Raw genomic sequence first — 22,176 nt, 5'->3', positions numbered from 1 at the left:
GACCGACAACGCACAGAATATCATGTATGTGTTCCGGACCATATGAGTATTTGGACCATACGCATATATCATGACCATAAGGGTATACTAATATGGTCCAACCATACACGTATGGTCCAAATGCTCATAAGGTCCGGAACATATTTTATTTGCGATCACAAATGCACGAAGACGTCCATTTCTATGTAAATTTTTTTATATAGATAAGATGAATGCGTTTCTGTTGCCAAGTGTTTTTCACAAGTATAGTAGCAGTATAGCAGAACGGTTTAAGTTTCCTATATACACCAAATGATACATTTTGTCAATACAATAAAGTAAATGCATGCAAATTTCACAAGGTTTAATCCAAATAGCTTTCTTACTATCCAATAACTTTCAAGTACGAAAAAGACAGGACAGAAGTATATTTTGTATTTATGTTACGTATTTGCACAACTTTTGAAAGTGGATTATGCATTCGTTCTAAAATAAAATTATACCAGATAAAAGTTAAAAGATTACATAACTCGACAATCGCAATTATTAAATCCGAAAAAGATAATCACTCAATACATGCATTCAGTAAGTCATTCTTTTTTCTGAAAGAACATGGCTTTGCGATATCTTATTATGAAAATTGATTGTCGAAACATAACAAAAACACAAGTAAAGGACGTTTAATTAATCAATATAAATCAAAACACAAATTCCTAATTAGTATTTCGAATTATTTTATAAAGGCGTTGAGAACCTTTGGTGACCCCACGGTTTAAATGTTTATATTAAGGACGTCGTGAGCAATGGGCATTATAGACGAACGTTCACCTAATCTGTCCCAGTCAATGGGATATTAAAGTGCGCCAATCAATGTCCATAGCCACACTGTTATGAATTCGATACTATGTACAGTTTTAAACTTCTTGTTTTGAATTTTGAATCCGTAAATGAAACTCGTTTACTTATATTTAAGGTAGCAAATGTCTTAGATTACTTCACCCAAAATTCTTTAATGGTTAGTTTCTAAGAATCCTTACACTGCAGAAGTCTAAAAGTCTGAAAAGACCAGTTTTGTCTTAATTTGCATGAACTGTTACTCGACATTCTCCAAAAGTATGACTTGTGTCTCAATTTTTCTCATTTATATTAAATTTGTATGAAATTTATTCGACATATTCTTGACATTCTGAATATGGTCTTAAAATTTCTTGACAAGTTCTTGACATTTGAATACTGTCTTAAAATTTCGTGACATATTCTCGACATTTTTATTTTTTCTCAGTATGGCTTGACAAATTCTGAACATTGTGTCTTAAATTTACTAGACAGTTCTGAGCTCTACAAATCCTGACCAATATTAATGATATAACTTTAATCTTTATTTCTCTTTATATACTTGTTTGTTTCAAGTTACACTTCTTACAACAAAAATAAAAGTTGGGCATGTAAAATAATTGAAAATTTGGGTATATAAATATTTTTACAAATTCAAATACAGCTATGAAATCTAAAGCATAAAATAATTTAAATTTGGGTTTTTAAATAATTACAAATTTTGATTACTAAATCTTATAAATTAAATTATTAAAACCATTCATACTGTAGATATTTTTCATTCAATATTCATAATATTCAATCTTAATATGGTAAATAATTATTGTACCAAAATGTGGTTTATATAAATAGCAAATCATGATGATATACAAATCATTCATTTAACAGAAGAAAAAAGTGTGTAATGTCATCTGTTGGAATACACATGGACAGGATGTTCCCCATAAAATTAAGGTATTCCACACCCAGAGTACACACAACTGTCAAATAGAAATTACTGCTTTACTTGTAATCAGCCATATAACTTATCAGTTGACTGACCATGCCACTACAATTTAAAAAGTTTGTTGATAGATGAAACTGAAATTCATCATTTTGATGAAAAAAAATGAATTAAAATGGATTTTCTTCATCAAAATTATGAAGTTAATTATTTTAACATAAAAACAAATTGAATAGTTCCCAAAAATAAAAAGAAAGTTATTAACTACGCATGAAATAATAAAAAAATGTATTTATAATGGGTTCTATCAATGAATACCAAATTAATCCTTAATTCTTTAAATATTAGTTTAGCCATAATAAAAAGGAGTATATAACAGCAATAGAATGTCATGAACAGTGCAGAATCAGTCTGTTCACATTTTAGGCGAAATTAATATTGTTGGCAACAATTGAAAGTTTTTAACGACCTTGACTGGCTATACAGTACACTGTTGAGGTAGTGTTAAGACATATTTAACTGTCAAGAGTGTGTTGAGACATATTCAGACATTATTTAGAATGTCAAAAATATGTCAAGACATATTTAGACATTATTTAGAATGTCAAGAATAGGCCAAGACAGATCGAGAAAAATGTTAGAAAGTCAAGAATTGGTCAAGACTAATCCAGACTCTTATCAGATTATACAGGAAGTGTCGAGATATTTTAAGACAATCTTCATACACTTGTCAAGAAAAATCAAGAACCTTATTAGACAAATTCATACTATGTCAAGATTTTTTAAAAATTATTCAGACAAATTAAGAATGTCAAGTAAAAATTCATGCAAATTCAGACAAAAACTGGTCTTTTCAGACTTTTTGACTTTTTTAGTGTTATTAACCTGACGTGCTATGATAAAAACAAGACATACTATGACTTGATGGTCCTATTTGGTATCTAGGTCCAACATCAATTGGTAGTACTGGATTATGAAAACTAGTTATTGCAGCGAAACCCTTCAGGAGACATATAGGTTTAAAATTTCCATATAAGGGGGCATAAAAGCTGCTTTCGTCAGGTATCTAAAAATTAAATATATATTAAAATTAATATTTTTAAAAAACATTAAGGAAATCTAGTCATGTAATATTTTGACATGTTATTTTATTCTACTCGTTTTTGTTCCCATGCTGAACATATGGGTATAGTATTAAAGAAATATCCAAAGCTCTTCCGCTTGCACTCCTATACTTGACAATTCGGTGCTTGATAGAAAGGGGTTTAGTAAAAGACATGTTCACCATAAGCCGATACCGAAACCACAACCGATACCAAAACCAAAAATAGAAGTGAGGTAAATTATAAACGTTCACAATGTTAGGTAACTCAACCCTTTAATTCCATTGTATTGTTTGAAATTTGAATACACTAAATGGAGAATTACTTCAAAAGTATGAAATATTCGAAATACTAAACATTTTTTTTATCCCAGGCATAGATTACTTAAGCCATGTTTGGCACAACTTTTTTGGGATTTTGGGTCCTCAATGCTCTTCAACTTTATACTTGATTGTCTTTCTTACTATTTTAATCTTAGCGTCACTGGTGAGTCTTGTGTGGACGAAACGACCCGTCTGGGGTATCATATTATAAACCTGGTACCTTTGAATCATATATTCACATGAATCTATCAAAAAAGCAAACTTAAATTCAACCATTTTTGAATACAGTAATGCAGGTATCATACAATTTAAGATGTTGATGCAATTCATGTATGATGAACATAATTTATGAAGCAGGTATCGTCGTAGGGAAAGAGCTGCACATAGTTCTACAATAGGTAAAATATTGTTCAGACTATTTCTATAAAGAGAACCTATTACTTTATAAATTGTCATTCGTCTTATGAAATGTTCTACATTAACTCTTCTTGCACGAATCTTTTTATTGAACGATAGCGATGATCGCGGATTTTTGCAATTTTATTGCGTAGCTTCCTCTCAGAATATGCTATTGCAATATGATGTGCAGATGGATATATGGTATCACCAAGTAAGTTACAATCACGAGGAAACGATCGCATCCATCAATGTTTAAGTCATTGCGTCATTGTTGTGACGTCTGAAACCAGATCTGATGTATCTTATTTTCTTTCCTATATCTATGACTTGCGTATTAATGCATTTTATATAGCAATGCTCACTATAAAGAATGTCTGTTTTTAGTTGGGCGATTTGTTCTTTGAGAGGTCCAATCAATAGATCCAAATACCTTTTCCAATTCTAGGAAATCACATTTCATAGATTCCCATTCTTCAGCTGAAGGCCATGTTATCATTAATCTAGTTGCTTGATGAATAATTACATGGATAGCTTTAGGAATTAAAGTTTTGCTAACATCAAACATCAAAGCCATTTGTTCAAATGTAGGGTAATATCATAAACAAATCAAAACCATTAAAAGTTTATTTTTCTAGCTTATACGTACCGCTCCTTTACTCCTCTGTCTTATTCTCTCATTTTTATGTATTTTTTAAAATTAATATCCACATCCTAATTATATATAACTTGCGTTAATGTATTTAATATTTAAAAAAATACTTGCTTTTTGATAGATTGATGTTGAATTGAAGTAATACACCATCTAGTGCATTCAAATTTCCCACAATATAATGGAGTAACAGGGTTTCGGTTTCGGTATTGGCATAGTGAACATGTCTAAAAGCACTTATTTTCCCAAAACAAGGATGGAATTAAAGATATTGATTAAAACAAGTATAAAAAAGATTGATTCTAGATTGCGCTTGAACTCATGAGGGCACGAGGTCTTTTGAAAAGTAAAGGTTGCTGAGAAGTTTCTGTAGACATAAATCCTAACACATCATAGACATAAAGTGAGTAATCTATGTTTGCTAGTAAAATATTTAAAACAATATATTGCATTGAATCACGTTTCACTTTAGTATGTGTATAAAAAAAAGTAAAATCACAAAAATACTGAACTTGGAGGAAAATCAATTCGGAAAGTCCGTAATGACATGGCAAAATCAAATAACAAAACGCATCAAAAACGAATGGACAAGAACTGTAAATGTAGAAAATGGTGGATTAAACCTGGTTTTATAGCGCTAAACCTCTCACTTTGATGACAGTCTTCGTTAAATTACACGTCACCGTTTTACTGTTTGAAGCTGTTGCACTTTGCACATTTCGTAAAGCACATGCCTAAAGAAGAGATCATCAACCTAATTATAAGAGTTCCAAATGGTTTCGATAAAAACAAAGCTAATAAAATGAAAAAGACCAAAGATATTGCCAAACCTGTTACAAAATCACAAATAGTCATGAGCCTTATCGCACATTCAAACTAACACAACATATGAAATAATTTAATGTCAGGGTTATTAATAAAACTATTAAGTAATAAAACTTAGCGGCTGTCTAGATAATTTAAGACGGCGTGTTCAAGTTTGGTAGCTAAGTACAACATATCAGTCATTCATTAATGGATTTGCTTGTTGAACAAAACACCGTCAAAAAAATATGTTTCCAAGCTAACACCAAACCATTTTTCATAAACATGATGTTTCAGAGGTTATATTTTCCATTACTTTCTATCATAGGGTGTTCCCATGTACAAGAAAGGCTCTGGTCTAAGGTTTCCTAATTTAAAAATATCAAAATCATTAAGGCATTAGGACTCAGTTGATTCCTACGGAGATTCAATGCCCTAAATGACAGCGTATATGTTCTTCCTCTAAACAGGAATGCTTTGTTATTACCTTCTAAATGTTTACGTTGTGAAGATGGATTTTTTCAATTGAATTCAAAAGTTTTAACGTGGCTTTTTTATTGAAATTTAATAGCTAATTATTATTTTTAGTATCTTTGCATTTGGCATCTAGCTTAAATATGCAAACCCAATTAGATGAAAACTCACGTAAATATTTTCAGAAACGTTGAACCATTCTGCTTTATGCTGTCCATGGAAATGGGGTTTATTTATCGAGTGGAAAATATTATCTGTTATTTGGTTCCCTGTTAAATGTCAAGATATCAATACTATTGCAAGAAATATCGTATAGCTTAACAATGATCACTAGGGTACAAATAGTATCTTTAATTACAATACAATATACAATTTGTAATAACTAAACCTGTACACACAATACGAATGTCCGAGCCTATACAACAAATAAAACGTGGACAGGGATCATTATTTGGTTGCGTCCAATATCTGCATATCTACCGATTCCTTTTAAATGACAAGCATAAATATTAATTATACAGTTTTATTAAAATGTAGTCATGCCTAAAATAATTGGTTTGCCTTTTTTACTTTCTTGACCTTTGATATATACCATACATGCACCTGATTCCTTAAACACGGCATGCTCTGCATTCGGAAATCTGATAAATGCGTTATTTCAATATTTTGTGCTTGGTACAGATTTTTCACATTGAAAACGTCGCATTATTCTTTGTTGATGGCACTCCCGTATTTATCTTGCAAATATTGGAGACTCTAAACCAAACTGTAGCGTAGCGGGTTATTAAACAGTGTGCACCACATTTTTTATGTTATTTCGAATAGGCAGAAAAAATATTACAGTCATTTCTTATAATTAATTCTAAATTCCATTTTAAACCGTAGAAAACCATGAAAAAACGTTGATGACATCAAGGTAACATGACTAAATTATGTCTATGGGCTGATAACAAAATAACGTCAGCCAATCAGAGGACGCGTTACATCCAAAATTAAATTATTAGCATTTGCATTATTGACGTTTGTGTTTGTGACAGAATATTTATTTTAGGTGAAAATGTTGGGTGTTATAATAGTGTGGCATGTTTCAATTGTGAGGACACTATTTTGCGCATTTCTAAATTTAGGACCATATGAAATTAAAAACACTGATATTAAAGGAATAGTATGATAATTTAGTTTAAACACAATATCCGCCCAATATTTATATCATACCTTCTGGATCCCCTGGCTTGTTATCAGACATAATTGAAGCAAGTTTTGGGTACCGATGACTCCAAAGGTCGTTTTGATATGGTAATCTCTGGTAATATCAAATATATTTAAAGACATCAATCAGTAATTACAATCATACTCTTTATCTATCTATATAATCTTCATACACGTACAAAATTTCTAACTACAGACGAATAGAAATGGGTATCAACAACAAGTATAACTTAGTTCTGTAACTATTGTAGAATTAAAATCTAAGGCAAAGTTGACCGTAGACGAATTTGTGTATTCTTAGTTCCCTATGGTTATATAGCTACTCACGTGTTGTGGTCATATACACCCATGGGTTTCAAATGTTTGTATTTGAGTAAAAGTAAATAAAAAATACTCTTCATACGCACGTCATTATTAGTGTTATTTTCATTTTCTAGCAGTGGATGGGTACCACTGCTGGTGGACTTTTATTTCCCTGGGTTATTTTCAAGTATGTAGTCAATGATTTGGTCTTGACATGATTTAGGAAATGAACTCGTATGAACCGGAAGGTTACGCAGTTCCTTCTCTATATATTGCATCCGTTGTTTGCCCTTCTAAGTATATATCCAATAAACGGTCTCACCTGTTGATATCACAATCGAAGAATAGGGCATAAGATTGTAGGAAATTGGAACATATAACATATTCGTGGAAATCTGTAGTACAGTTTTTCAATTATATTCAGCGAACTCAGGATGGCGTACTTTAAACTTTCGAATGTATGGATCTTTGGAAACGTTGGTACAATAGCTATCTTGAAACAGCAACTCTCGTTCAAGTAAATTATAAAAGGAAAAGCTCTGGGAAATCTTATCAACTAGGAGAGGTTTACTCCACATCCAGGCGCTGCTAAAATTATGTTACATAGAAATGGAAAGTTTACAATTTAGAAAGCTTAAATAAAGGCAACAGTAGTATACCGGTGTTCAAAACTCGTCAATCTATGGACAAAAAACAAAACCGGGGTAACAAACTAAAACTAAATTATTCCTCACATTTTAATGTAAGTCACGCTTTGATGCAGACTAAAATATGTCTGTGGTATCCTTTATTTCAAATGCAATAGATGATACTGGAATGTTGCTACATGTACGTAAAAATGGAAAGTTTATAATTAAGAACATGAAATCGTACCTATTGTCGTAAAGTTTTTTTCTAAGAAGACCTTCATTGTCAGTGTATAGATGTAAGTAATGCTATAAAGCAGAGTTCAATGGGATACATGCGTTCCACATAATCACCAAACTTTTGATTATTTTTAGGGGCAATCACCTCTATAGTGGAACGTACAACTTATGTATGAAGTTTGTTTCATATGAATAAAAAAGTTGGCAAAAGGAGAATTAAAATAAGTTCACATAGGAATGCCTATGGTCTGTTGAAATACATGTATATATGTTGAAGGCCATACATTAACCTATCATGGTTTTACTTTCAACTATCGTGACATAGATGGAGTAATGCCTCATTGGCAATCATATCACATCTTCTTGTATCTACTTCTATTCAAACTTAGCAAATATAAAAAATATATGTATGGGCATTGGTAATTTTTTCCATGAAAGTTTCACAAAGTTGTACTAGTTCTCGTCATTTTTAATTATTTTAGAATTGGTATACAAGAGTAAATAGTATTAAAGTCAATTGTTTTATGCAATTGCATGTGGAAATAGACAAAATTTTAAAAGTACTCAGACAGTCCTTTCGAATATTTTAGTACCGGTATCCACATTTGATTATCACCGTATCAAGTTTCAATGTAACTTGGAAGCCCGGCTTCGATTGCTGATAAAAATTCCCGTCAACAGTTTCAGAAAGTGCTTTCTTGGAGCTCTTTGCAGACCCATAAACCCAATAGTTTACCGTTAATGTTTGTTATTTGTAATTTGGTTATCCAGTGCAACGACGAAGGTTCAAGTTCTTCATCTTTTAAAAACAATTACACCTATGATTGGTCAGGGTTTTCACCTCGCCAAAGTGTCGTGTGGGTGTATGGTGAGTTTCCAAGTGAATTGTCAATACCTTTTCCCGTTACAAAGCAGTTTTACACTCACACATACGATGTTTTTTCTGAGCTTTTACTGTGGGTACAGGTAAATTGTTCAAATACTGTTCTATATTATCCAAGCTCTGTCGGTGTTTGTCTTTTATAAAATGTTTGGGAATAATAAAAAGATGACCTTTAAAATCTTCAAAACATAATGTTGAATAAGGCATACAAATCTCAAATTGATAATATAACATATTAAGCGTTTGTTTTATTTCTTAAGTTTTTTTTATGGAAAAAAATAGGATAAAATTCCACTGCATTTGTTTTTTCAATCATGGGGTCAAATTCAATTGAACACAATATCACTAAAAAAGTTGCAGCGTCGGTTATCCTTAATAACGATAATCGTTCTGATATCATAATCTAGTAACATGTTGCAGTTAATCACTATTTATTAAATGATACCAACTGATGATGACAGTGTGGTTTATAATTTTACTGTAATTCGATGTTAATACATACGTTTAAATTTCCTATTAACACATTAGTGTTTCCACCTCCATTGTGACCTCGCGCTTCTATCTGCATTGAATACTGAGATGTATTGAAGAAAATATTCTGTCGAACAATATTGTCCCTTCCTCCCCCAATGTTGACATGCACATCATTCTGTAAATAAGTATTAACAGTGTTATATAATATGTATAAATACTTGCATATTTCTGGATAAGATAATGTTTGCTAGAACGATTAAGCACAAACTTACTAAAACACAATAAGTGGCCTCCAAAAGCTATCTTGAAAGCTGAAAATTATATATATTTTTTGATTTTTTCCTTTTTTCGCATCTGCATATTTAACTTACCTTAAATTGAAAGTTATATGTAGTATTCATTGAAGACATACCTAAATGTATTTGCATTTTGGAAAATAGGGGCACTCAATCTGATGTTGCTATATGTAACCACAGTGAGAAAACTTTGTTTATGCTTTTCGTTTGTTTTTGTAATTATTTATTTTAGCACGTTGAACCCCTAGAAAAATTATTATAAAAACAGAAGAGAAAATATTTTGATAATGACATCTGTCTGAGTCATGTCTTGTTGGATGTTATGTTATTGGTTTGTTAAAATAATGTTTTATATTTACGATTGAATATGCAACACATAATGTCTTAACATAATTGTATCATCGTTTTAGAAATTACGATAAGACAACCCCCTCCACAGACAAAATTACCAACCCACATTCACACTGAAAAAAGCCGTTTCACGTAAATCATATACAACAAACAATCATTATGTCATCTTACAAATATATAAAAAAAAACACACGCAATATTACGACGAGGAAGACGACGACGATAATTCTTATGATGTTCAAAGTACAGAGAAAAAGAAAAAATGTAATATTTTTCAATTTATAGGTATTAAAATGTGCATGGCAATGTAGATATGCATTGAAAAGTAAATTCAAAAGCAGAAACGGACAAAGTATATCGTCTCTCATCGTCTGTTCAAGCAAATACAACATAATTTTAAAGATGCATAAAAACACTTTTTACTTACGTCATGAAAAACATTATTTTCGATAATAACACTTGAAAATTGGTCATCTAGCATAATACCTCTGACGTCAGCACCTGGTACTAGTCGTTTTATATCATGGAAATGGTTGTTTCGAATAATGTTTCCTCTCTAAAATTAATAAACCTTTTTGAGAAATATGACCGTAAGAAATCAAAATTCGTTACATTTTATAGATTAATTGATCCTTTATCTCAAAGTCTACAATGTTTACAGAGCATTTATTTTATGTGACATGACATAACTTAATGATGGAATACCGATACAATTAGTTATCAAAGGTAGGCTTATAATTTGATACCCAAAACGCGTTTCGTCTGCATAAAACTCATTATTAATGCTCAGATAGTTAGAAAGCCAAACAAGTATAAAGTTGAAGAGCATTCAGGACAATGCTAAATACGGCTAGGGCAATATTTGCCTGGGATACGAAAATCATTAGTATTTCGAATAATTCATACTTTTACTAAATTTATAAAAATGACCATATAATTGATATTCATGTCAACACCGAAGTGCTGACTACTTGGACGGTGATACTCTCGGGGACGAAACTTCCGCCAGTAGTTGCATCGACCGAGTGCTGTTAATAACTATACTGTACCAGGCTTATAATTTGATAAACCATACGTGCGTTTCGACTACATAAGGCTCATCAGTGAAGCTCAAATCAAAATTCTAAGAAAGCAAATGAGGACCAAACTTCCAAAAAAGTTGTACCAAACACGGCTACGGTAATATGTGCCTGGGTTAAGAAAATCATAAGTATTTCGAATAATAGAATATGAAATGCCTTCAGATAGTTAAAAAGAAAATGGAATTGTGTTATACTTTCTTATACAAAATATTAGATTAATTGACAGTTAAAAAGAAATTAATGATATTTTTAAATCAGTCAGGATACTTCTGTATTGGTAAGTGTAAGGTACTTCCAAAAGTTATAAATTATCTACAAAATTAAACACTAATTTTTAAATTTAACACTAAGCACTAAAAGTGCCATTGCATTTCTATTCCGCTTCAAAATTAGTTAATTTCTCTTAAAATCCAGAATGTTGTTATAAAGTCTTGCAATCTAAGAATGCACCCATATAATTTTAACCAAACAGAAACCATGTTAAACATGTTTGAAAAACTCATCAAAAATATGTTTAGTATGATTAACGAGTGCACTAAAACGTGTAAAATAGATGCGGGAGATAAGTCGGAGACAAACCGACGACCCCATGGCATAAAACGAATAACGACCAAGAGTCAAACAACAGCCTACAAAACACAACACAAACCACGCCAAAACCGGTGTGATCTCATGCCCTGAAGGGTATGAAGATTGTGATCAAATTGTGACACCGTTCCATTTACTCATATACGCATACAAAAGTGGGTTGGTAATTGACTCTTAACTAACACTTTGAAATCATACACTATGCAAACCATAAGTCATGTAAGTTTACTAACTCCAAAACTTGACCGAATGGAATTGAAATACTTTTTATGGACAAAAGATCTACAATACTGTTAAATTTAGAAGCAACACACGTACAGACATTTTGAAATGAAAAAACAAAATATACAAAGCTGAAAAAACTAAAGTAAACTGTATATTTTTTATACTTCATCAGGAAACACACTTTTGAGTCAAAGATTAAAACGTTGATTTTGCACAAAGTCACATTATGAAAAGATAGTTAGACCTTGTAATTTAAATATTTATCTTGTATATTATACATATAAATGCTTAGTTTTGTAGTCCTAGTAGTAGTATGGATTTCATCTTGTAGTGCTGGACAACTATGTGAAAGGAGAGAGAATCCAGATTGCATTATGCAGTATTACTCTAAATTTGTATATAAAGAAATGTGTTATTGTATTGTATTTATTTATTTTTGTAGGAATGTTGTTTTCAAATGAAACTTAATGTGTTTTAATGGTCTAAAAAGTATGTAACAGTTTCTTCCCAATCTAATGGTTTAAAAACTCTCTTCTCGTCACAATTAATTTTAGTATAAACAGTTTTCTTTTCTCGATATATTATGTTCCTGGCATAGTTTTCGGGCATTCCTTAACAAGTTGAAATGCATTATATAATTCAAACAATCAATAATTGTTAATAGAATAGTGTTTATCAAATTGTCTCGGATATGTAAGCCAGTGAAATTTAATTTTGATATGGAGTAATACCATCTAGGTAGCGGCCTAACATGTTTGAAAAATTAATAATCATGTCATGCAAATATTCAAACAACTATAACTTACCGCAGCCCAGTCACGACCAGTCATCATTCCTCCACAATCACTTGCCTCTAGACACATTTTTGATAAATGATTATATTCAAATAAATGATCATTTTCCTGCAATAAATAAATCAATAAGATGTACAAACATAATAAGAAATAACAGATTTCGACAAATAAGTATTAATATCCGACCAAAATTATCATTTTTAGTTGTTGTTTAATGCAGTAGACAGTTAGTTTAAACTTAATTAGTTAAATGGACCATGCTTTGTATACTGTGGTTGTCCTTGTTTTGCACGATTTTGGTCGAGTGTTGACGGTTAGTATAGACTAGTATGGTGTACAGTTCAATGTTTTTGGTAATTGCTGCTAATGTAATAATCAATGAATCCATTTAAGGTGGTACCCAACACTTTCACTTAAATCAATTTGGCTCATTTAATTTTCATAAAATTTTGACAAAGTAGTTACTTTGACACCTTGACAAAATATAAAAATGTCAAAAAACATACATTGCTCGTAGATTTAAAACCGAGAAAGCTACTTAAGGGGGCTCCTGGGTATAAATAATTTTTTTTTTCTAATATAGGATTTCGCTATATTTTTTCATGAATGAACTTTATCATATACTTAAAAGAAAAATGAAATAAAAAAATGGGGTCACCGTTCATTTAAGCTAAAATCTGCCTCTGGAAGAAGCATACATTTTTGTTAATGTCCTTTTTTTCTGTTGAACTTATAGGAGAAAAAGAGGAAATATCGAAATAAAAAAATAACCTAATATAAGAAATCGCTTAAATTTTACAATTATTTAGTTTATGTACAGCTTATTTGAAAACAATAATAAAAAATATAGGTCACCGATGAGTTAAAAAAGATATTTCAAATTTAAGGCCAAAAAATGGCATTTTTGCACCAAAGGGAGATAATTTGGAGCTTTTTCAATTTTTAAAGTCATCTGGGGCCAAACCAAATCATTTTTTTGGGTTGTTTTTTGTACCATATCATAAAGTAACAACTAATAGTGTAATAAATAAAATTTGTAATGAAAAAATAGAGGTTTAATTTTTTGCTAAAATTTTTGTACCCACGAGCCACCTTAAGAGTAGCTAATATCTTAAATCCCTTTGAATTACAAAATCTATGTAGACTTATATTCAGACTTGGGCCAGTATAATTGAAAATTGGCATGTTACATAGATAACCTCTTGATATGTTTTATGCCGGGTGATTTCTGTTTGATATGTGTTAACTTAACTACATTTATCTACTTTTATTTATTAAAAATGATGTGTACATTCATTGTGAAACTTATGAAACAACGGGATTCAAAATGTGTATTCTTCTTTTTTCTGTACTACTGTATGTTGCATGTAACATATATTTGACATACTCGCCAATGTATTCCTGTATATGAACCTCTGTATAAAATGTTATGGTGAATATGGTTTCCAACACCTCCACAAGAAATTCCGTCGCTCCCGACATATCCGACCCGTCCGAAGTTTAGTATGACATTATCGGACACTTCATTTCTTGATGGGGTTAATGTTTTTCGATCACCTCCTGTCCCAATGTAAAAAAATCTTGGGTATTTTTGTTTTATCAAATGCTATTTGTTTGGTTCAACGTTGCTTTTTTTCCATATAGACATGAGGGATAGATAAGACCAGTATTCGCGGTTTTATTCCTTCGTAATTTTCCCTTATAAAAACATTGCAATTTATTTTGAAGTTACAGTATTTTAATTGGGTATCATTCTAATTGAGAATAATGATGACCTATTTAATGTTAACTTGAAGATCGTACCATGACCTTTAGTTGCTTTAATCATTTTGACTATGCTGAATGTTGGATGTCATCGGCAAGCATATCACGTCTACTTATATTATCGATCTTAAAAAAAAACAATTTCTATCACAAAGACTATAAGTAAATCATGTATAATTAAAGCCTTGTGCATGCTTGTGACAATTAATGGAGAAATTAGACAAACAAATTGGTTGATCATTATGAGTGTTCTCTCCTAAGCATAATCGTTTATATCGACAAACAGGTGAAATACCAACCTGAAATAGAAATTCCACCATCAGTATTTCGAATGTAGCACTGATTGATTTTAATATTGCTGCCTCTTGTGTTTATTCCATATGAACCTGAAACAAAATTATACTGTTAAATGTAAAATGAAGCTGAGCTGTGATTTTTTTTTAATTTACATTTCATACGAACACTCAGCCATTCAAGTATATAAAACATATTCATTTTTTTAAAGATGACTTTTAATTTTAAAAAAATAAACTGTTATCACAAAGATATGTCTCGCTTTTTGAAAATTTTGATTATGCAAATGTTGAAAAAATTTAAATAGCAACACTTTAACATGTAAGATGCAAATATTCAAAGTCAATGAACCATGACTGAAGGTACATGGCTAAACAATCAGCATGGAAATGACATGTGCCAATGCTTAGTTACAACGAAAATAATATACCATTGACTTATCAGAAGGAGTTAATCAAACCTAAACACAAACTAATACTTGTAAACTAAAGCAAAGTTTCAAAGTCAATAAACCATTACTGAGGGGGCGAGGTCAAATAATCTCCATGAAAATGAGATATGCCAATGCTTTTACAACTGCATACCAATAATTATTGACTTACCACTAGTGGTTCCCCATAAACTGTTCTAATCACAAACTAATACATGAAAAGTAAGCAAACATTTCAAAGTCAATAGACCATGACTGAGGGGGGCGGGGCCAAATAATCACCATGGTAATGAGATGGGTCAATGCTAATACAACTGCATACCAAATATCATTGACCTACCACTTGTGGTTCCCCATAAACCGACCTCATCACAAACTAATACATGAAAACTAAACAAAAGTTTCATTATCAACAGACCATGACTGAGGGGACGGGGCAAAAAAAAACTCCATGGAAATGATATATGCCAATGCTTATACAACTGCATACCAATAATCATTAACTCACCACTAGTGGTTCCCCATAAACTGACCTAATCACAAACTAATACATGAAAAGTAAGCAAAAATTGCAAAGTCAATAGACCATGACTGAGGGGGGGGGGGAGCTAAATAATCACCATGGTAATGAGATGTGCCAATACTGATACAATTGCATACCAAATATCTTTGACTTACAACTAGTGGTTCACCATAAACTAGACCTAATCACAAACTAATACATTGTCGACGCCGCCGTCGTCGTCGTCGTCGTCGTCGCCGACGCCGGAAACAGCATACCTATGTCTCGCTTTTTGACTCCGTCAAGCGAGACAAAATCTTAATGGGTGGGTTACATATGAACTAAATAGAAATAATGAAAAAAAAATGATTAAAGCGATAATGGCCGGTATAGCTTACCTGTGTTCTGAATTTGTAGTTTCGATAGAGTTATTTTACTGACTGAAGAAGCAATTATACCAAACTGTCGACACGCTTCTATTGAAAATCCTTCCAGGACAACATTCGCAGCAGAACTTGAAATTCTGTAATTTAAACTAATGCTTTTTCAGTACACAGAATAATGAATCTTCAATAAAAATGTTGCAAACAATTTTACGACAAATAAAAATGCATTCATATGTGTGTGCTTCTTTATTATTGCTGATACTACAAAAGTGGTTTGTCCATAGTGACTGCAAACTTAGTTTTATCTTTTTTATAGCTAAGTACAATCGCTAACGTATCTAAGATCTGAATTAATAGCACAATTTAAGCCCGCAGTTCCATAAAAAGTATGCAGTAGAATTCAATGTTTGCTTACTATATATTTTTCAATACAACAGACACCTATGGTTTGATTCAAAAGTAATACAAATAACAAGTTAAACTATGAGCTGGTTTCCAATAATGATACTCCTGCTATAAGTTAACGGTATCAGGGAGTTTTTGAGTGATAAATTTTTAGTTTTGGAGAAAGGTGCGACCAAAATGTTATGATAACGAGATGGGGTTTTACATTTTGAAATTTGACATTAATAGCTTACTCTATACATGTAGGTACAATAGAGACGTAAATCTTGTCACTGTCTTTGTAAGGCACACTGTTGCTCGGCCATACATACAAAATACCACGCTCTCTATCTACATAATACTCACCCTGCAAATAGTGCATAAAATACATATAATACGCCTAAAAATATAGCTGGATATCTTCAATAAACATAATTACTTGTTCATTGACTACCATGGTCTCTAATATTAAACAAAAGGTTGACGAGAAGTAACACTTGAAATAAATAACTGACTTTATATTCAAAGAGCAGTGTAATTCCAGTTTAGTTATTCTGGTCACGAGTATTTCAGAACAACCGTAATGTTTTACATTACATATGGTAAATGATTTGAATAAATAAGTACTGTTCTATTCGTTCCCTTGCCCTAAGAAGATATGAAAGGTTTTTTCTTCAAGTTGTTTTCCACTCGATTCTATATTTGTTATGCATTTATAGACTTTTGCTTTTGGTCGCTATTTGTGCAATGATTTTTTTTTAGGCAAAGATGCACTACTCTTCTAATTAATATATAAACGGTACTTACAGGCTCATCAAGTTCGGACATCACATTAACAAATCTAAAGTAGCCACCTTGTTTCGAATTTCCCCCCTTTGATAGGGCTGATGCATCATAGTGTCCTAAATATTTAAAAAAAAAATGTGCAATATATACGAGAACACCACGTGGATGGATACTAAACTCGGCAGTTTTAGAAATGTAAGCAATTCATATTCCTCAAGTTCTCCTTGGTGAGTGATCCTATTTAAATTCATTGATACACGTCAGGGATAATACAATTGCAGATACGAAAATGTTTCCTCTAACTATGCGGAATCCCCTAATTTTATAAGCAATCGTTTCAAGTAAACAATCATATTTTATGTATAATTAAATGTAAAAGTTTGAAATAAAAAAAACATGTTTTGAAACTTATGACAAACAAGACATGTATTAAACATTACACTGCATAGACATTACATTCTGTATGTGACTGGGCCTCCCAGGAAAGGAGCCTGTACAATTCAGTAGTTGTCGTGTGTTGCAGTATTCATATTTTTTTGTTTATTATGTTGTACATAAATGAGGCTTGTTTTAATGATCTTACATTTTTCATTAAGGGGCCTATTATAGCTGACTATTTGGTATGGGATTTTGTTAATTGTAGAAGTTGTACGATGACCTCTAGTAGTTAACATCTGTGTCATTTGTTTTCTTGTGAAGCGTTGTCTCATTGGCAATCATACCACAGCTTCTCATTTTAAACTAAATTATAAAATATCCCATTGGCAAATATAAAAAAAAAAACTTTATGTCCTTCATGTTAACGTTGTTGGTGGCAAGTACAAATTTGCTGAGAAGGTTGATTAAACTAATAACTACACATGTAAATGCCATTAAGGTTTCCTTCTCATCGAAAAAGTCGTGAGAGTTTCCCAGTGTGTGTGTGTCTTAAAATATACTTATGTTTGCGTCTGATTTTGAAAATGTTGATAATTATGGATCTACCTTTCTTTATTCCGTATAAAGGTGGTTTGGAAAGTGTTATATTTCTCTTTTCTGGATCAAGGTGTTGTACTTTGTAAGCTCGATCTGACCAACTCCAATACCTAAAACATATATTTAGTAGGACCAAACATCCTTTACTCATAGCTATGTTATATAATATATATTGTCTTCATATATATATATATTTATATATTATTTGTGGAGTGTGGACGGGAATAGCATCTGTATGCATGTATCATCCGTCGTATGAATCCAAAAGGTCACATTCAGGAGATTCTTCCAGATCACCTAAGAGTACCCCTTTTATGATAAAGACAAGTGTTGCTTAGTCATTTGTTTTCTGTATGATGTTTTTACACTGCTGTTTGTCATTTTCCATGGTGATGTCTGTTGTTCTTTGACTTGTGTGTTTTGTTTTGTTTATTTGTATCGTCTGTCTCTGTAAACTCAGAAAATGATGAAATTATAATATCAGAGTCAAATCGTGTATGCTGCTATACTCCATTGCTCATAGAGTATATTCTGTAGTTTAATATGTTGCTAACAAATATTTCTAATAATTCCATATAGTTTACTATGTACTGAATCTTGCAACTCAAATCGCCGTCAAATTCACAATTTGTATGCCTGATTGTAATCTTTGTACTGCCCTAAATTCAATTACAGATAAAGAGTCTGTTCACAAATTTTGAATGTGGTTCTACAATTATATAAAGTATAAGAATGTTTTTCAATTATGGTAGCATCATCAAATGATATAGAATGTTACATTTTGAAATTTATTAATAATTACATGTCCAAAGCTAACTCTATGATATACTAATTTAAAAAAAAAACCATTTAAATACCAGAAGCCATGAGCCCAAACGTCATTTTCATGGTGCCATTGTTTTGGTTGGTCCGAATCATATGTGAAGGATTTCTTGTCACTATAAGTTGTGTTTATGTTGATATACCCCTAGAAAAAAAATAATCGTATACCTTCAATCACTTAGAATTTATTTATGTATATATTTTCGAAAAGAAAATAAATTGCAAAAAATAATACAAATTGTATGCTTGCATGTGACTCAATTTAGATACTTTTAGGTCTGGTTTGTTATGTACAAACTTGTAATGTAATCTATATTTGAATTTGTATAATACTTTTCATTTATAATAAGTATTCATTAGTAACTTATTTAGTATTGATAGCTACAAAACTTACTTTATTAGGATATCTAGCTAAAGTTAATGGTTTGTTGTTCTCAAAAACTTCCAATGCTGCTAGTCGTTTTATGTAATATCCATAATCTGTTATAGTACCAAGATTTGTAACGCCGACATCAGACAATCGTACTTGAAGCACCTAAATAGTTATCATTTGATAAAATATAAACATTCACTGGGGTAAAGCTGATGACCGTAACTGCATTCACGGTCATCCCAAGATGTCGGATGAAAAATTAGGTCAGTTTCTGTATTGTCTGTTAAAGTGTTTCTATGTCATTTTCTTTACAAATCATACATTGAAACGATGAAAATTTATAAAAGATTCACACGGAAATCACTAATTACTACAGAAAAATGTGCATGAAACAGGAATTTCGATTTGAAAAAATCGTGAAGATGACCGTAAATCACAATCGAGATGACCGTAACAGAAACAGAGATTCATAACAAGGCTGACCGTAATTGGTTTAAAGATGACCGTAATTTGTAAATGATGACCGTAACTTTTAAAGGATGACCCTCAATTCTAAGAAATATCCGTATTTATATAACTACCTTTTTGTATCGACTGATAAATCGTGTTGGTATAAACATATTAATATGAGAGTATTATCCTATAGGTAGAAGAAAATAAGACGTGCTTCAAATGCAAAGTTTACCATATGTATCTTTTTTTACGGTAGAGGGTTTAATTTTTAAAATGAATTTGCAAAAAGACATGCAACTAAACAGGTAGGGAAAACATGCTACAAAAGCGCGATAAAATGACACCTTACAAGTATAATGCCGAAAAAATGGGGTGCACAGCCTCCCTGAACTGCACGACAAAAGATTTCTTTTATTTCTGGGATTCCTTTTAATGCATTATAATAAATACACATTTTTAAAAATGCCAATGCATGTACACCCATTGATATTATATCGTCTTCCATTTTGTCGTGCAAATAAAATCACAGAAAATATTTTGAAAATATCATACGACTAAACTAGTGAAGGTGAGCTCCAGCAAAGTAGATCCTTAAAATAGTCTTGTACGTATAACGTATCACAAGGCGGAACGTTGTCAATTTGTATAATACAGAAATGTTATTCATACAGTCAGGATTATACTTCGTCAAAATTATCTCCCCATTACGCCAGTTCATGCTCACAATCGTAGAAAAGCTATTGTAGGGATGACGCTCTGCCAATTTTGCTCTTGAAAACTGACAAATTTATCCACATAGCACCATTATGATCCTTTAAGCTTATATGTCAGTTGTATTTTAAAAGACAAATGTATCTACTAGCTAATGAGCACCAGCTAATGATCTTGACTGCATTGATTCAACTTAAAAATATTGTCACTATAGTAAACATTACAGTAAACATTTTTCGCCTTCTCTAACAAATAGCTTCGATTCTTTTGTTTTATTTCAAGAGTGTTTCCGCCTGCATATATCAAGACAAATTAAGATTTTAATCTGCTTGCTCTGGAACCATACACATGGGCTCGATTACCGAATATCCATATGTATTATTAATGTTTTTTATGCTCCATTAATTGGCATAATGTTTTTCTGGTCTGTGCGTACAAATGTACGTTCGTCCGTTCGTCTGTTTGTTTGTCCGTTTGTCCAGCTTCTAGTTAAATCAACTTGAAACTTAGTACACATTTTCCCTATGGTATGATCTTTTTAATTCTAATGCCAAATAACAGTTTTATCCCACTTTCACAGTCCACTAAACATAGAAAATTATAGTGTAGATGAGGCATCCGTGTACCAGGGACACATTCATGTTTCTTCAAATTTTCGTCGTATCGCTGTCAATTTGTGTTAAAATTTTAACGTCGTTATCAATAAATATTTCATTGTTTACGAGAAATATGCAATTTACTATCATTGTCATAAATCCCAAATACGGCCAATTATATTATAGTTTAAAAAAAGAAATTTATGAAACATATTTATATCCGCCAACCGAGCCCCTATTGAGATCGACAAACTCAACAAAAAGCTTTCAATACAAATACGGATATTTCTTAGAATTGACGGTCATCTTATAAAAGTTACAGTCGTCCTATATAAATTACAGTCAGTCTTTACAAATTACGGTCATCCTTTACAAGTTACGGTCATCTTTTTACCAATCACGGTCATCCTTGTTATATGTTACGGTCATCTTGAAAATATTTTGATTATGATTTACGGTCATCTTCACGATTTTTTCAAATCGAATTTCCCGTTTCATGCACATTTCTCGGAAGTAATTAGTGATTTCCGAGTGATTCTTTTATTAATTTTCATCGTTTCAATGTATGATTTGTAAAGAAAATGATATAGAAACACTTTAACAGACAATACAGAAACTGACCTAATTTTTCATCCGACATCTTGGGATGACCGTGAATGCAGTTACGGTCATCAGCTTTACCCCAGTGAACATTAATCAATTGTTGTCGAACTAGACTTATAACATTTAATAATTTTTATTTGACACGGGTAGTCCAAATGAGCCATTTTTCGGCAGGTAATGGGGGTGTCTGTCTTTCACTGACTTATTATTTATTATTGTCTAGGCTTGAAATCTGCACAAACGAAAAATTAAACTTCATAGTCAATAAAACTGCTAGGATAAAACTTATTCAATAACACATTGAAATTTTGACATAAAATTGCATCTCACGGTCGTATACAGAATAGTTTTCAGCATTACTGTTTTATAGAAAGTTGTATTTTCGATGAAAAATGCAAAACTAAGTATTAAAAAAAATTATTAACCAAACACATTTTACACTATCCCATATATTCTGCGTTTATACTGCACGTGAACTTGATACAAAGATATTTCTTTATGATAATAAAATCGTAACA

General features: G+C 31.6%; 2 protein-coding genes across 2 annotated transcripts in view; both read right to left on the bottom strand.

Moving 5' to 3' along the window:
* LOC143047952 (uncharacterized) overlaps positions 1 to 22,176 on the bottom strand; it is a 60,953-nt gene that overhangs the window by 28,123 nt on the left and 10,654 nt on the right. The window lies entirely within an intron of this gene.
* LOC143047951 (uncharacterized) overlaps positions 1 to 22,176 on the bottom strand; it is a 35,644-nt gene that overhangs the window by 10,437 nt on the left and 3,031 nt on the right. Inside the window, exons 5-18 of the mRNA XM_076221324.1 lie at positions 19,317 to 19,457; positions 18,958 to 19,067; positions 18,110 to 18,210; positions 17,147 to 17,241; positions 16,594 to 16,706; positions 15,968 to 16,092; positions 14,643 to 14,729; positions 13,967 to 14,139; positions 12,592 to 12,687; positions 10,318 to 10,446; positions 9,272 to 9,418; positions 6,724 to 6,811; positions 5,680 to 5,777; positions 2,672 to 2,822 (exon numbers count right to left, since the gene is read on the bottom strand). Of these exons, the coding sequence (XP_076077439.1) occupies positions 2,672 to 2,822; positions 5,680 to 5,777; positions 6,724 to 6,811; positions 9,272 to 9,418; positions 10,318 to 10,446; positions 12,592 to 12,687; positions 13,967 to 14,139; positions 14,643 to 14,729; positions 15,968 to 16,092; positions 16,594 to 16,706; positions 17,147 to 17,241; positions 18,110 to 18,210; positions 18,958 to 19,067; positions 19,317 to 19,457 (1,654 nt within the window). The remainder of the gene's footprint in view (positions 1 to 2,671; positions 2,823 to 5,679; positions 5,778 to 6,723; positions 6,812 to 9,271; positions 9,419 to 10,317; positions 10,447 to 12,591; positions 12,688 to 13,966; positions 14,140 to 14,642; positions 14,730 to 15,967; positions 16,093 to 16,593; positions 16,707 to 17,146; positions 17,242 to 18,109; positions 18,211 to 18,957; positions 19,068 to 19,316; positions 19,458 to 22,176) is intronic.

The sequence above is a fragment of the Mytilus galloprovincialis genome, chromosome 10, assembly GCF_965363235.1.
Source record: "Mytilus galloprovincialis chromosome 10, xbMytGall1.hap1.1, whole genome shotgun sequence".
NCBI lineage: Eukaryota > Metazoa > Mollusca > Bivalvia > Mytilida > Mytilidae > Mytilus > Mytilus galloprovincialis.
The sequence above is the reverse complement of the archived record's forward strand: the minus strand, read 5'-3'. Positions and strand labels throughout refer to the sequence as shown.